The 16206-nt window shown below is 40.1% G+C and overlaps 1 protein-coding gene across 1 annotated transcript in view; it reads left to right on the top strand.

The window, feature by feature from the left end:
• vegfc (vascular endothelial growth factor c) overlaps positions 1-14938 on the top strand; it is a 59304-nt gene extending 44366 nt beyond the window's left edge. The window contains exons 5-7 of the mRNA XM_053622136.1: positions 5748-5851; positions 9964-10285; positions 12966-14938. Of these exons, the coding sequence (XP_053478111.1) occupies positions 5748-5851; positions 9964-10285; positions 12966-13080 (541 nt within the window). The 3' untranslated portion in view covers positions 13081-14938. The remainder of the gene's footprint in view (positions 1-5747; positions 5852-9963; positions 10286-12965) is intronic.
• Positions 14939-16206: the final 1268 nt, after the last annotated feature.

Below are 16206 nucleotides of genomic sequence, written 5' to 3'. Positions count from 1 at the left end.
AACTACAATGCACTCCATCGTAAATAGGACAGCAGAGAGGGAGGCTTAATGTCTGAACCACAAATAGCACTCATTGTTGCTTTATTATTACCTCGAGGGCACAAACATGTCTACAGTTTTACAGACCAGAAAAAAAATAGCTGTTCTCATAATGAAAGTGAGTCACATAATGAAATTCCCAGGCCTTACATTGTGTTGAACAGGAAACTCTCGAATGTATCATTTATCATTCGTTCGTTTAGTTATCTTTAGTAAGCATTTTGTTCTGGTCAGGGTGGTGGTGGATCTGTAGCCTATCCTGGGAACACTGGGTGTGAGGCAGGAACACGCCCTGGATGTTATGTATTAATGTCAATGTCCCTGTTATCAGGATGAGGCATTCGTATCCGTATGACAGTTGAAGATACTCGTATTATATCCGTTCGTAATTGGAAGCTTTTGTACGCTCATGTTGAGCATTTATAGCTCTTCAATTCTACTACTAAATAAGTTTATTACATTTGTCTGATTTTTTTTTTTTATGACACAGGATACAGCTGAGCAGTTGAAGGTTAAGAGCCTGCTCAAGGAGGCAACAATGGCAGCTTGGTAGTGCTGGGATTTAAGCTCATGACCTCCTAATCAGTAGCCCAAAACTATGACCACCACTCTACCACTGGCCTAGTGAACCTGTACCAGTTAGAATTAAACTCAGTTCACATGCATGTGACACTTGCACTACTACACCATGTCCAGATCTATTGGTCTGAACATGGGTTTAACTGTCATAGCAGTTTGAAAACATGTGCTGGATGGCTTCATGTGTTCCTGATTGATAGCTGTCGTACAATTGAGGAGAACTAGTTAATGAGGATTGTAATGGTTAGTAACAGCCTATTTTTCTAAGCTTCTCCGTTGTGGCATCTCAACAAGGCTAAGGTGGTACTGTCGCTGTTTATCACATTGAATGTCTAATGTAGTGATGATTTTCTTTGTCTAATGTCGTCGCTTTCTGGGTCAGTCGTAGCTCAGTGGTTAAGACGTTGGAGTACTGATCCGAAGGTCGTGAGTTCGAATCGCAGCTGCTGTTGGGTTCTTGAGCAAGACCCTTAACTCTCAAATGCTCAGTTGTATAAATGAGGTAAATGTACGTCACTCTGGATAAGGGTGTCTGTAAAATGGCATAAAATGTCAATTTAGATGTGTCACTCTTCGAATTAAAAACCCTATGATGGACTGACGTCCCATCTAGGATGTTTTCCCATTTGACATCCAATATTTCTCAGGATAGGCTCCGATTCCAGCGCTGCCCTGACCAGGATAACGTGCCTACTGAAAGTGTGAGAATGATAAACTCTTTGAAATTAAGGATATCTTGTTGTGTTTAAAACGCAGGGAAAAATAACAATATAGATGATTTTTAGAATGACAAAAAAAAAGATGTTGGGGCCTATTTATACTCTGTATTTGGTGTTTAAGCAGGCAGGTAGGTGGTTGTGTCTGAGAAAGAAAGAAGGTACGTCGTAATGGACATTTTGGAACTCAGCACCACTAACTCCAACCTCCAAAAAGACTCCGATCGAAGCCTTGAATTATTTCTGCAAATCGTGAAAACTATTCAAGCATGCTTTCAGTATTCGTATGCAAGCTGGTTCCTATTTTTCACACTTTCCCATTGTCAGGCCCTATAGAGGAACTCATAGCTCAACCTTTCGCCCCCGAGACCCCCTTGAGTGCAGCGCCTTCAACAGCGAATGCTGTGATTGATCGTACATGCTCACATATTCATTACTATAAAGTTATCACCTCGCTGCTTTTCTATGAATTCCACCCTGAGACTCCCCGTGGAAGCGCATTAAATCACAAGGCTGCTGTCGTAGTCGGGGTCCAGAGACGTGTTGCTCCTTGTTCTTCGTTGTTATTGGCCATGATGAATAAAGCTGTGGAGTTATATAGTAGTCTTTGGAATTCATAAGCGTGTTTCGTGCATATTTCACTGGTTGAGTAAGGTGTCGTAGAGCTGTTTAAGGGGAATCGAACATCTGGACTTACCTCCTCTGAACCGATTGGTAACGGTAATAAGTCTTACTTGGTGAAGAAATGTAAATCTTAAATCTTAATTTTTCTAGTTACCTAAATGTTGTTCATGAAATCGATCCATGGAGACTGACAATGGAGCAGCGATGTGACTAACACAACAATTACAGAGCAATTTTTCCAAGATTTGAGGCAATTTTAATGTAAAGCAAAGCAACATATCATAGTATACGTGGTATTATTTTTACATTAGACCTGCTACTTCAGTAGCTATGGCACTGACACTAAATGTGGTAAATGAACAGTTATTAGCTTGGCCCTGACACAACAATCAGCAGAAATTAGTATCAGTGCAGTATCTTTAACATTGGCAACACTAATGGGAAAAAAACTAAAGTTAACTATATTGGGCCTCTGAAGTGGGCCCTATTAATGTGTCTTATTGTTCTCTAAGCAGAAAGAAGTTAGAGGAGGGAAGAATGTATTATAATAATTTATACCACGACACTGTTGAATTCTGCATTCTGATTGGTCAGAAGGTGTCAATTAAATGATTCATTTGCTATTTGTACTGGGAGAAAACTAGTGTACTCAGATACAGAGCTCCTAAGTAAAATGTGTAAAGGTTGGCAGGAGTGCGAGCTTTACCAGATGTTCAGATCTGTCAGTTTCACACCAGCGAAATGGAGAAGAGAAAGTTTCCGCAAATCAAAGTCGACTCGGAAGAGACACGGTCTCGCAGTTCTTCCCAGGCCACATAATTCCTACGCTCCATATCATCTTTATTGCCTGAACACAACAGCAAAAACTTCACTTGTGCAGCAGTGAAGGTCTCTGTAGACATGTGGTGGTGTGCTTGCTCTTGCTTTTCCATCCTGTTATATTTTCGATCGAGGGGATGCCAGAAGTTTGTTTTGGTTGAAATCACTGCTCTTACCACCCAGTAGGTGCAGGCATGCTCCACACTGCTGGAGATGGAGATCAAGATGGATTGGTGGGTTGGATGCATGGATGATCCACATCTCTGGACATCTCTGTTTTTTAGTAGTGAACACCAAGCTTGATCTAGTATCTATTGATGGAGGCGTGACTGAGTTGTTGGGACACCATTGTTAAAGTGTTATCTACTTACACCGACCTGGCATGGTGACAAGCCTAGCAGGAAATGTCCCTGGATGAACATCTCTTTAAACCATATTTTGTCTTAATATAGGATTATAGGATTCATTGTTCCTTGGTGAACAGGATTTCTTCCCAGCATATATTTTAACCATCTCATGTGGTGTGTGTCCCTCTGACTTTCTTAGCAGTTTTTATGCATAGGTACCAAGCATTATCTCAACTTATCCCTACACTACACTCCACGTCCCGGTGGGTTTTACAGAGCAAAATCTTTTGTAGCATTTGTATTAATGTCTGTCTACTCAGCAACCATTTTGGTGATGTTTCCAACCAACAACCGCTGTCTATGTAAATGGGGTGTCACCCGTATACCAGGTAAGATCTTAACCAACATGGTAGTTGGCTTTTTTTTTTTTTTTTACAGGACTGGCAGGACATTTGTAATACAGACACCATGTTGATATTTTAAGCAGTAGTCTCTACTCAAATCATCTCTTGTACAACCAACAATATAAATTTAGGGTTGTGAACAACTTTAAGAACCAGGTTCTGGAAAGAACCCTTGGGAAACCCTTCTTTTTCCAAGAGTGTACCTACAAAGTATTACAGATTGAAATAATTTACATTACTGGTGAAGAAGGTGCTGCTTCAGTGTTTAAAAAAAAAGACATTTAGACTACACAGTTACCTACTTTAGAGGGAAATTTAAACGCACTTAGCTAACGTTAGCTAGCAAGACGGAGAAACGATTAAGGGTGCTGATTTGGGATGGATCGGGAGGGACATAGATTGCAGAAATTGCACTTGTACTTCAGTGTGACTTGGCATTAAATTCACTGACGTAACTTTTTTTAACCTCCGTTACACACGTGTCGAGCTCCAGTCTGGACAGTTTGGTGGTTTACACCTGGTTTTACTCATGCTACACTTTCTAATCAGGTTTGCTGTTGCACTGTGACCCTAAAAACCTGGAACATGACCCGTGCGCTCTAGCATCTGGCGTGCCGGAGATGCTACTGCTTTACTTAAAGTATGAAAGGATGAACTACTGGAAAGAAAAAGACACCACTGATTTGAGTAACAAATGGGAAATTAGTGCCTCTTTCACCATGGAACAAAGGAACGTGACAGAACATTAGCTAATGCTAATTAACAACAGCTCGGACCAAGGTTTCCGCCGTGTAATCGTTGATATGGTGGTGTTTTCTGTAGGAAGATTATTTAACATTTATGGAAGGAGTCTCCAATTAGACATAACGCTATAACCTTTTATAAGTTTTACAATGTCTTCAGGACAGAGGAGTTTACACTTCTTTGTGGTTTTTGGGGTAACTTGACAAGCTGCTTAACTTTAAGAGAGCGTAAAAAGAGAGGAAACGACTGAACGACTGAGAGCAGGAAGTTGTTTTGCAGATTTTTATTTTATTTTTTTTATTGATTTTTAATCAGTTAAAAAATAACTAGTGTACGTAAATTGTTGTGAGATAAGAAGAATAAAACACTTCAGGATGTTCTGTTATACAAAAAAATAATAATAATAATCAACTTGTGGTGTGGTAGCAGTAACTCAGCTTCATTAGGTCACCCTGTTGTTGATTAATTTCTTACACCGACATGACCCCGAGTGTTTTCCATCCATCCATCCATCTTCTATACCGCTTATCCTTCCTTCAGGGTCACGGGGAAACCTGGAGCCAATCCCAGGGAGCACAAGGCAGGGTACACCCTGGACAGGGTGCCAATCCATCGCAGGGCACACAATCACATACACACTCACACACCCATTCATACACTACGGACACTTTGGACACGCCAATCAGCCTACCATGCATGTCTTTGGACTGAGGGAGGAAACCGGAGTACCCGGAGGAAACCCCCGCAGCACGGGGAGAACATGCAAACTCCGCACACACAGGGCCACGGTGGGAATCGAACCTGGAGGTGCGAGGCGAACGTGCTAACCACTAAGCCACCGTGCGCCCCCCAGAGTGTTTTATTTCTACATATACTGCATATAATTGCCATTCTGTACCTTTCTGTCTGTAGAATCATCCATGTTTCATTCTTCACACTGAACCCACTGATGTTCACTGAGCTGCTTGCTTTTGTTGTGCTCCGATGGTTATAGTTTGTATTATGAGCTCCTTCGGGAATCTTATTCCTGCAGTGTCAGTCGGGGATTTTTGTTTTATTCGGGGGGCCGTCGGTTGGAGGGACAGCGAGATGCTTTTTTTCTTACTTAATCTGCTCCTCTGAGACCCTCTCTGACAGACCCTGCTCCAGCCAGCCAAACCAGCATGGGTTGCTTCAGCGAGAATTATTATTATTATTCCATATTTCACAAGATTTCAAATACAAAGCTGTGACCATGAGTTGTTTTTGAAGGAATATTGTTATTTCAGATGAGTTAGACAGTTCTGGAATCATCACTGGTTAATTTATTGGGTGAAATTTGGTGTGTTGGATAAAATCTGCATCAAAAGTCATCAAAAGGGAATGGATTTTAAAAGAGGATTACTTTGTATTTTTTTTCTTTTTTTTTTCTTTTTTTTTTTTACTCCATGTTAGCACGTGTCTCATGGCTAATCGTTCGCTTCCTCCTTTTGCAGATGTCATGTGGCGAATAAAACATGCCCGAAGAACCAGAGCTGGAGCAATGGCTTATGCAGATGTGTGTCTGTGCACGACACACTCTTTCCCCAGCAGCACTCGGGTAAGAGCCACCGCACATGTTTATGATCTGTGTGTGTTAAAAGCGTGTGTTACATTCAACATACTTCCCACGCTCAAATCAAACACACGGCCCACAATCGCCTGTAAAAATGCCGCCCGGGCTGTGTACTACTGCATCTCTCGAACTGTTAACCGCAAAAGCCAAACATGTCAGCGGGTCCTCGGGGGACGTGACTGTGCACAGCGCGTGTCAACAAACCGGACCTGTAATAATAACGCTCGAGTCCTGCTAGTGCAGACGGACGCTTTAGGAACCATAATATTTAGCAAACCCTCGAACCCAGTAGTAAACTCACAGCCCTGCTCCTGTGTGGTAATGTGAAGGCAGGACGCATGAAAAATCCATTATCAAAGTCAAACATTAACCCTCAGTACTTGTTCTGTTGTTCCTGACCTTTTAAAATTCTTCTTCAGTCAACAAATACAGCTCCGTTTCCTATCTCTGTTTCTTTTTCTCACCTTCCGATTGTGTCTTTTATACATTTCCCTCTCTCTCTCTCTCTCTCCGTGTACAGGTTCTGTTTTCTCTCCTCCTGTCCGCAGTTACAGTATCAATTAAAAGCTGTGTACACCTCATTACCTTAAATCCGGAAGAGACAGACTAAATGCCATGAATTTCTAATCAATATAATTCTATAGAAGCCACACTTGGTTCTCTTTGATCTCTGAGAGGCACCGAGACCACACCCCCTTTACAGGGCTGTGGGAAGGACCAATACACAAGACATACCTCTTTTTAAAGGACTAACAGAAACATCGGCCACACCTTCTTCTGTGGGATTGACCTACACAAGAGGCCATACCTCTTTTACTAGAAACTTGGACTGACATATACAGAGGCCACGCCTACTTTATCCTGACTTTGGACTTACAGTCTCATAGGCCATGGCTTCATTCCACTTCTTATTGTCATGTACATATAGGCCACACCTCCTTCCCTTGGATCTGGAATTGACCAGCACAGAGGCTAAACCTCCTTCATTGGGACTGACCTACACATAAGACCCCACCTCCTTTACTGGTACTGAAACACACAGAGGCCACGTCTTCTCAACTAGAATTTAAGACTGACAGGTCGAGAGGCCACACCTCCTTTACTTGGATGTACGACTGATAGTCTCAGAGGCCATGGCTTCTTTTCACTTATTTTGGCCTAATGAATATGTATATCGAGGCCACGCCTCCTTCCCCTTGACCAGGTATTGACCAGCACAGAGGCTACGCCTCTATCCCTTTGATCCGGTATTGACTAGCACAAAGGCTATGCCTCCTTCCCGCATCTTTTCCGCTAATGAATAAGTATATAGAGGCTACCCCTCCTTGCCCTTGACCTATGATTGACCAGCACAGAGGATATGCCTCGATCCCACATCTTTTCCTCTAATGAATATGTATATAGAGGCCACACCTCCTTCCTCTTGACCTATGATTGACCAGCACAGAGGCTATGCAACCTTCCCGCATCTTTTCCGCTAATAAATATGTATACAGAGACCACGCCTCCTTCCCTTCGACCTGGTATTGGCCAGCACAGAGGGCACGCCTCCTTCAGTGGGTCTGACCTACTCAGAGGCCACAGCTCCTTCACGGCTAGTGAGACGCACAGAGTTCACATCTCTTTCTTCAGCACTTGGAACATTTCGGAACAATGTTCCAGCTTACGTGAAATATATATCATGCTCCAGTCACAATGGAAGGTCAAATGGAATTAATCTGCTAAATGTCTTTGATGTCAACATCTAGGAGCTCGATTTCAGGCTTTCTGCATGCTTAAAAGTGCAAAAAAAAAATCTGATAACATCGTATTCATGGCTCACTTCTTAGCCCTGCCTCAGGGGCCCGACCCTCCACGTATTGTTCTCACAAACACACATGCTAGCCTTACCGCAAATGCTTATAGCTCGTAATAGCAATCGTCCATCATTCCAGTGGAGCTGTGCGGTTTCGATATGCATGTAGTGGTAAATGGCGATGGCGGATACTCCCTCAGAGTAACTCAGCCTCAGTGGGTGCACTCAGGATCAGATACAGAGAGCAGAAATGAGCCATATTCATCAATCACTCTCTCGCTCTTGCTATCACTGTTCTCCCATCTGACCCACTGCCTGTAGAAGTACATATATGGAGTACTCGTGTACTTGTAAAACAGTGTAATTGAGTTCAATCTCTTTTACTCCTCTAAGATTTCTAAGCCTTCCATCTTTTCATTTCCATGCATCTTCTGTGAGGCAGCTTTCCGATTAAACAATGTTTTTGTGATGAAAATATGATGGGTCAGTAGGTGTTGATTGATTAATTTCTATATGATTTATATTCATGCGCACGTTCTAATGCGCCAACCTGCCACTGCTGGGCCCTTGAGCGAGGCCCTTAACCCTCAACTGCTCAGTTGTATAAATGAGATAAATGTAAGTCGCTCTGGATTAGCGCGTCTACCAAATACGTTTTCGTTTCTATAGCAACAGCTCATTCACAGGAACCTGTCTGTAGGGTGGACGCTTCGCATAAACAGATTAGGAAATGGCCGATAAGATGAAGGTTTTCTGTAAGGAGATGTTTATTAAAACATTTATGGAAGGAGTCTCCAGTGTCAGAGCTGGGAAAACTGAATCAGCTTTAACGGTAGTTCATGACCCTTTGCATCTACACTACACTGTAGCGTACTTTACTTTTAAAAAAACAAAAACAAAACAAAACAGACATCATGTTTGGTCTGTGTCCAGGTTTAAAAGGCAAACATCTGTTTGGAGGACAATTTGGAGGGAAAGCATCTCCCAGTCCTCTACAGGAATGCGAAACTGTTTATCATATCTATGGGGGGAAAAATGTGCACGTCTCTACTTTCGTAAATGTGTTCGAGAGTTCAAGAGGCACGAAATCTAAAAATATTTATACCTCAGAATAATCAAATCTCGTTTATCCACTTTATTTGGAATGATAATGATAACCCCGTCGGCACCGCACGCGGTTATCAAGATTCATTTGAGACGCAGTTATTTATTTAATTGCTTAATTATTTATCCAGTCATTTAAAAGAATTAATCAGACCCAGGAAATTTTCTTTCCAATTGCACCGGCTTTTTCTCTTCTCTTTTTTTTTCCCCATTCTTTTTCATTTTTCTTTTCTTTTTTTTTTCTCATCGCAATGTATTCTGTCCTGTTGTTTTTTTTTTTTGGTCTTTTTTTGTGTGTGTTTTGAATCGATTTGAACACATTTTTCGAAAGCGCTTAAAGATGAGTGCTTTTACTTTGCTCTCCTTTTGTTTTTTGTTTTCTTTTTCGTTTTTCCATTTGTATTTTTATTTCTCTTCCTTTTATTTCCTTCTCTTTTCTGGCCCCTCTCTAGGAGAGTTTCCATTAAGTGAAACTTTATATATTGATAACAAAGTCCTTATTGTGCTTCAAAGAGTCAGGGTTTTTTTTTTGTTTTGTTTTGTTTTTTAATATATAAATAAATACAAAAATAAATGTGAATTATAGGAAATAAGTATATTTTAACCATATGTTACTACATTCCTTTTTTTAGTCTCCAGTTTTTGTTCACGTGCACATGCATAATATCTTTTCCCCCTCTTTTCTCTCATTTTTGGTTTTATTTTGTCTACAGTTTTTTTTTTTCTACTTAATTTAACTTTCCCTTTTTTAATTCTTTTTACCCCCTCTCCCTCTCTTCTTAGAATTAGCTTTAATAGTGATTTATATTTATATTGCTAACAAAGTCACTTTTGTCCTCTGTTGAAGGGGTGGTGGCTCACTTATTAAAGAAAAATAAAAGAATAATCATTCTTTATAATCAACTTGTACACTGTATGTAAAATGTAACCCTGTTAATGTTATGTAATGTAGTGCTGTTTTTAGACTGATTTTTGTTGATGTATAATTATATTTTGTTATTTTTAAAAATATATATATATTTTCATATTTTGATTTATAGTTTGTATATTTTTCTTATGCTTTCTTATGAGGGGTGTGGTGGTTAGTTTATATAATTTTTTTATTTGTTTATTTATTTATTTTTTACAAACTATATAACATTATCACATGGTTATACGACTATGCTAATCTTAGCCATGTTCTCCTTCTTTCCCAAAGACCCACTGGAGCAGGACTTCTGCGGCCCCAACAAAGAGCTGGACGAGGAGACGTGTCGGTGTGTGTGTCGGAAGGACTTGAGGACGGCGGGCTGCGGGCCGAAACGTCACCTGGACAAGAACACGTGTCAGTGTGTGTGTAAAACTCAGCTGAGGTCCTGCAGCCCTCATCACACCTTCAACAAGGACACGTGCCAATGCAGCTGCAACAAAGTGTGTCCGAGCACACACCCACTCAACCACACCAAGTGTGCGTGCGAGTGTACCGAGTCTCACAGCAAGTGCTTCCTCCGGGGGAGGAGGTTCAAGCCGGCCACGTGCAGGTGAGTTGTGAGGTGGAGCGACTAGTCGAGGAGCTAAACTTTAGAAAAGCTTATAATATAAATATAAAGATTCAGAGTCACCATTAACCGATAGGCGGAAACTGGTATGCGGTATGCTGAGGTTGTCATGGTAACGGATTGTTGGGTTTGTCATGGTAACAGTACAATTATAATATAAAAAGAGAGGCATTGTGGACATTTCTACTGAAGGAGGCGTGGCCTGTGTGTGTCAGTCTTAATGATGGAGGCGTGGCCTCTGTGTGTGTTAGTCTTAGTGAAGGAGGTGTGGCCTCTGTGTGTGTCAGTCTCAGTGAAGGTGTGGCCTCTGTGTGTGTGTGTGTTAGTCTGAGTGAAGGAGGTGTGGCGTCTGATTGTGTCAGTCTCAGTGAAGGTTACAGTCACAGTGAAGGCCTAGGCTTAGACATTTTCTCCTACACACACACACACACACACACACACACACACACACACACACACGCACACACCTGCTCTGGGCCAGTAGCTGAATTCCTTCATGAATTAAGTGGGGTGAGTCACGAATGCTGGATGTAAGTACCACCTGTTTAAACTCTCTCCAAACTCTTTGGGTTTGATCTACCGAAGCTTTTTAGTGCGTAGTAGTAGTAGTAGTAGTAGTGTGTGTGTGTATGTGTATGCGTGTATAAGTATGTATTTATGCAGACGAGGATGCAGCTACCCACATGTTGTTAAGGAGGAACACCAGGGGAGCAAATTTTTTGAAAATGAAGGAACACAACGGCCTGCTAAGACATTTAGCCTAGCGTGAGAGTCTTTACTGCAGGGCCGTGGCATCGGACGCAGTATTCCCTTTCTGCTGTAGCACTCCGAAATTCCTTCATGAGACAAATGGCTTGGATCTGCGGTGTTCGAAGTGAGGAACATCTGGTTAAACCCCTGTCTGCATTTGTTTTCGATCTGCTAGAGCTTTTTTAAGGGAATGCTTTCTTTTATTTCACGTTCTTTCCTTCCCCGTGTGGTTCGGCATCGAATGCTAGAAATGTTATATGTGTATTTAATTTTTTTATTTTTTTTTAATCTTATTTTCCTTAACGCTAATATATGATGTGCATTTCGCGGTACTGTATATCCATTTCAGATAACGTGGACTAAAGTGTCCTGTGTGTGGTTTACTGATTAAAATTAGGATGAATGAGCGGGTCTGGATCGTTTTTCCTAGCTTGCGAGTCAGCCAAGCTGCGAGATGAGATACTCCTTACAAAATATATAATGCATGACTCATATATCAGTATATCAATATTACATTTATTAACGGAACATGCAGTACAATACAAAATTAGATGTAAGTAAAAACAATATTTGCACTGGCATGATGATGATGATGATGATGATGATGATGATGTCCTGCTTCAGAAATGCGCACAATAACACCCTGGAACACATAAAATATTTTTAAATACCGAAATATTTGTGATGTGTTTAGTGATTCTGGTGTTAATTTGTTTGAACGACGAAGGTCCGGCTAGTTAGCGATCTACGAGATGACGAGCGTGCTGGCTCTGACGGCGATATTAGCATGAACGTTGACACTTTGGAGGCTGATCTGTTTGAGACAGACTAAAATACTAAAGTGCTGCTGCATCGCTCTCTTTAGGCAGAGGTGTTAATCCTAAAGCCTGCGTAATGTGCATCATAAAGTCTTTGCACACGTCAGTCGTATGTGCTTCACTGGATTATAATAATGTAGATCCAACTGAAGTTAAACCACAGTAATGTCTCTCATTAATTATCATGAAGATGGATGTGGTAGGCCGGTCTAAACCGACCCGATTTGTGAAATATATACCGTGTATAATTCTGAACATTAAGTCAGAGTCATTAGTGAAGTTAATCATTGCATTAAAAACATATCACAACATCATACGTATACAAAGAATTTGATTAAATAACGATGAGAACGCGTATGCGTATCATGAGAAATTCCTTCATTAGGAATATAACGAATTTGCACAAAATATTACAGTGGGAGAGGAAATCGCATAATTTGCTGAAGTATTTACAAATCAACGACACACGAGATGAATTTCGACAGGTTTTTCACCAGCGTGCTTCACAGTTGGCACGGTGTTCTCAGGGTGTTGGCTTTCCTCCAAAAGGCCAGGAAATCTCATCTCATGTTTGCGTCTCCAACATGTCCTTTGGCAAACAGGATTTCATACATTATACTACAACTACGATATATGGTAGACGCCCTTATCCAGATCGACTTGCATTTCTCTCATTCATACATCTGAGCAATTGAGGGTTAAGGGCCTTGCTCAAGGGCCCAACAATGACAGCTTGGTGGTGCTGGGATTTGATCTCATGACCTTCTGAGCAGTAGACCAACACCCTAACGACTGAGCTACCACTGTCTGCGTTACACGCTACGCTTCCATAAAGCCCAGTTTCGTGGAGTGTCTGGGATGAGCTTCTCCCATCTGAACTATATAGATTTTTCCCATCACTTTAATATTCCTGGTTATTCTGTGTAGATTCACGATATATAATTCAGTTCCAGTAAAAGTTGAAAAAGACTGGGGGGAGTGAAAACTTATGCAACATACTATAAGGGGACTTCACCAAGGGCTTGGGTTTTGGTATATAATACCTGTGATGCAACATTTGGTGTTTAAAACTCATCTCTTTTCCTCTCTGTTAGCTGCTACAGGCTGCCGTGTCCTGGGGACTCGAGGAAGCGAGAATGCGAGGAGGGTTTTTACTTCAGCGAGGAAGTGTGTCACTGCATCCCCAATTACTGGAGGAGACTGGATTAGCCCATGCAAAGCTAGCAGCTAACGAAGCTAAGAGAAGCACAGAGATGCTAACATAAGCAGCCTTCGTGGTGCCTGCTGCTAATCAGACTCCTTTTCGCTAGCATGGACTAGCAAATCAGCAAAATGGGGACTCACAAAAAAAGAAGAAAAAAAAAAGACATTGGATTGTAGCCCCAAATATCAGACAGAACTTTAAAGAGGCTGGAGCTGTTTTATTTTCTACATCTTCGATTTTTTTTTTTTTTTTTTTTACTCATTATGTGTCAGATATTGATTATATAATTTATTGCCACTAAAAAGTTTTTTTTTCTTCATTTTTTGTGCATAGCAATTTTGAATCTTCACAAAGGAAATACACTGTGATCAATATTTTTGTATCATGTGAAGTCCAGTAAAAAAAAAAAAAAAAAAATTCTAATAAAATATAAAGTTGTATTATATATTGTTAACTTATTTATGAGCTAGTCTATTATACGGAAATAGTACGGATAATGCAGAACCGTTTCAGTGTATTCAGTTAGGATCTAGCACTAGAACTTCTGTATACTGTATGAGTTTTAGCTCGAAAATTCCAAAAAAAAAAAAAAAAAGAGAAAATGTAAGAGGGAAAATTATACAGAAGATCCAGTCAGAGCCTCGTCCAGCAAAAATCTGCACCGTGTCACAAATAAACATTTTATATTTTGTGTCTACAAAAATTGTACCAGTGCATCATTCCTTTATAAAGGCAGAGCAAAGAGAGGTTCAATCAAAGAAGCCTGCACACACACACACACACACACACACACACACACACACACACACACACACACACAGTGACATGTTCATGAAATGTTCATATCATGTTTACAGTATTGGATCCGAAGGACACGCTCACAAAGTGACGGGTGATTGTTCATTTTCACTCATATGTGTGCTTATGAAGAACCAAAGAGTTACGGAACACTTACGAAGGAATAAAGTGTTACGGAACAAGAAGAAATAAACAGTTATGGAACGCCGATGAAGAACCAAAGAGTTATGGAACTCTTATGAAGCAGTAAAGAGTTCCCGAACGCTTATGAAGAACCAAAGAATTACGGAACTCTTATGAAGAACCAAAGAGTTACAGAATGCTTAAGAAGAAGCAAAGAGTTACGGAACGCTTATGAAGAACCAAAAAGTTATGGAACACTTATGAAGAACCAAAGAGTTATGGAACGCTTATGAAGAACCAAAGAGATATGGAACACATATGAAGAACCAAAGAGTTATGGAACGCTTATGAAGAACCAAAGAGTTATGGAACACTTATGAAGAACCAAAGAGTTATGGAACACTTATGAAGAACCAAAAAGTTATGGAACACTTATGAAGAACCAAAGAGTTATGGAACGCTTATGAAGAACCAAAGAGATATGGAACACATATGAAGAACCAAAGAGTTATGGAACGCTTATGAAGAACCAAAGAGTTATGGAACGCTTATGAAGAACCAAAGAGTTATGGAACTCTTATGAAGAATCAAAAAGTTATGGAACACTTATGAAGAATCAAAGACTTATGGAACGCTTATGAAGAACCAAAAAGTTATGGAACGCTTATGAAGAACCAAAGAGATATGGAATGCTTATGAATAACCAAAGAGTTATGGAACGCTTATGAAGAACCAAAGAGTTATGGAACTCTTATGAAGAATCAAAAAGTTATGGAACACTTATGAAGAATCAAAGACTTATGGAACGCTTATGAAGAACCAAAAAGTTATGGAACGCTTATGAAGAACCAAAGAGATATGGAATGCTTATGAAGAACCAAAGAGATATGGAACACATATGAAGAACCAAAGAGATATGGAACGCTTATGAAGAACCAAAGAGTTCTGTTATGCTTCTGAATAAATAAAAAGTTATGTAACTCTATGAGGCAATAAAGAATTATGGAATGCTTATGAAGAAATGAAAAGTTAAAGAATCCTAACAAAGAAATAAGGTGTCATGGATTTTTTTTTTTTTTTTAAATAAACCGTTACAGATCCTTACGAAGAAATAAAGAGGTATGGAACGCTTATGAAGAACCAAAGAGTTATGGAACTCTTATGGAGCAGTAAAGAGTTCCCGAACGCTTAAGAAGAACCAAAGAGTTATGGAACTCTTATGAAGAACCAAAGAGTTATGGAACGCTTATGAAGAACCAAAGAGTTCTGAATAAATAAAAAGTTATGTAACTCTATGAGGCAATAAAGAATTATGGAATGCTTATGAAGAAATAAAAAGTTAAAGAATCCTAACAAAGAAATAAGGTGTCATGGAATTATTATTATTTTTTTAAATAAACCGTTACAGATCCTTACGAAGAAAGAGGTATGACATTTTTATGAAGAAATAAACAGTTGCAGAATTGTTATGAAGAACTAAAGACTTCTGGAACTCTTATGAATGGAATTTAGGAGCTAGGTAGCTTTCTGGCCATTTTTGTTTGTTTGTTTGTTTGTTTGTTTAACACCACTACTAAAGCTTAATCTTGGGCCAATTTATGAATTGAATTTATGAATATGACCAACTCTGCTCTAAAAGGATTATCTTGGAAACAGGAACTAAACAAGATTCTTGGAACTACAGTCCAGAAATTGAAATTGTTCCACGAGTGGATGGAAATATTCCTCGTCTTCATTTCCGGAAATGGTTCTTGCCATGAAAAGGCATTTAATATTACAATATATTGTAAAATTGATTACTGATACATGCTAACTGTGCAGAGCTATGAGAGAATAAATCAGTGCAGATGAAAAGAGGTGTGTGTGTGTGTGTGTGTGTGTGTGTGTGTGTGTGTGTGTGTTTCTTATTTCAGATAATATCCGCTGTATGAATTTATGAGCTTTAAGATTTAATCAGAAATGTACACGGAGGTTAAATTCAGCACCTCTTATATGTTATTATGTGTTAGTGTTTCAGCAGGTGGGTCCCTGTTTTCCTGCCCTGGGTCTCACCACACACACACACACACACACACACACACACACACACACAGTTTAAATGTGGGGTCACACCACTTTCAGTCATGTCTTGCATCTGGAGTGCATTAAAATACATCGGTTTCTCTCTCTCTCTCTCTCTCTCTCTCTCTCTCTCTCTCTCTCTCTTGCTG

Source organism: Ictalurus furcatus, chromosome 3 (assembly GCF_023375685.1).
Source record: "Ictalurus furcatus strain D&B chromosome 3, Billie_1.0, whole genome shotgun sequence".
In the NCBI taxonomy this organism is placed as follows: domain Eukaryota; kingdom Metazoa; phylum Chordata; class Actinopteri; order Siluriformes; family Ictaluridae; genus Ictalurus; species Ictalurus furcatus.
Note: the sequence above shows the minus strand (reverse complement) of the source record. Positions and strands in the feature narration are given on the sequence as shown.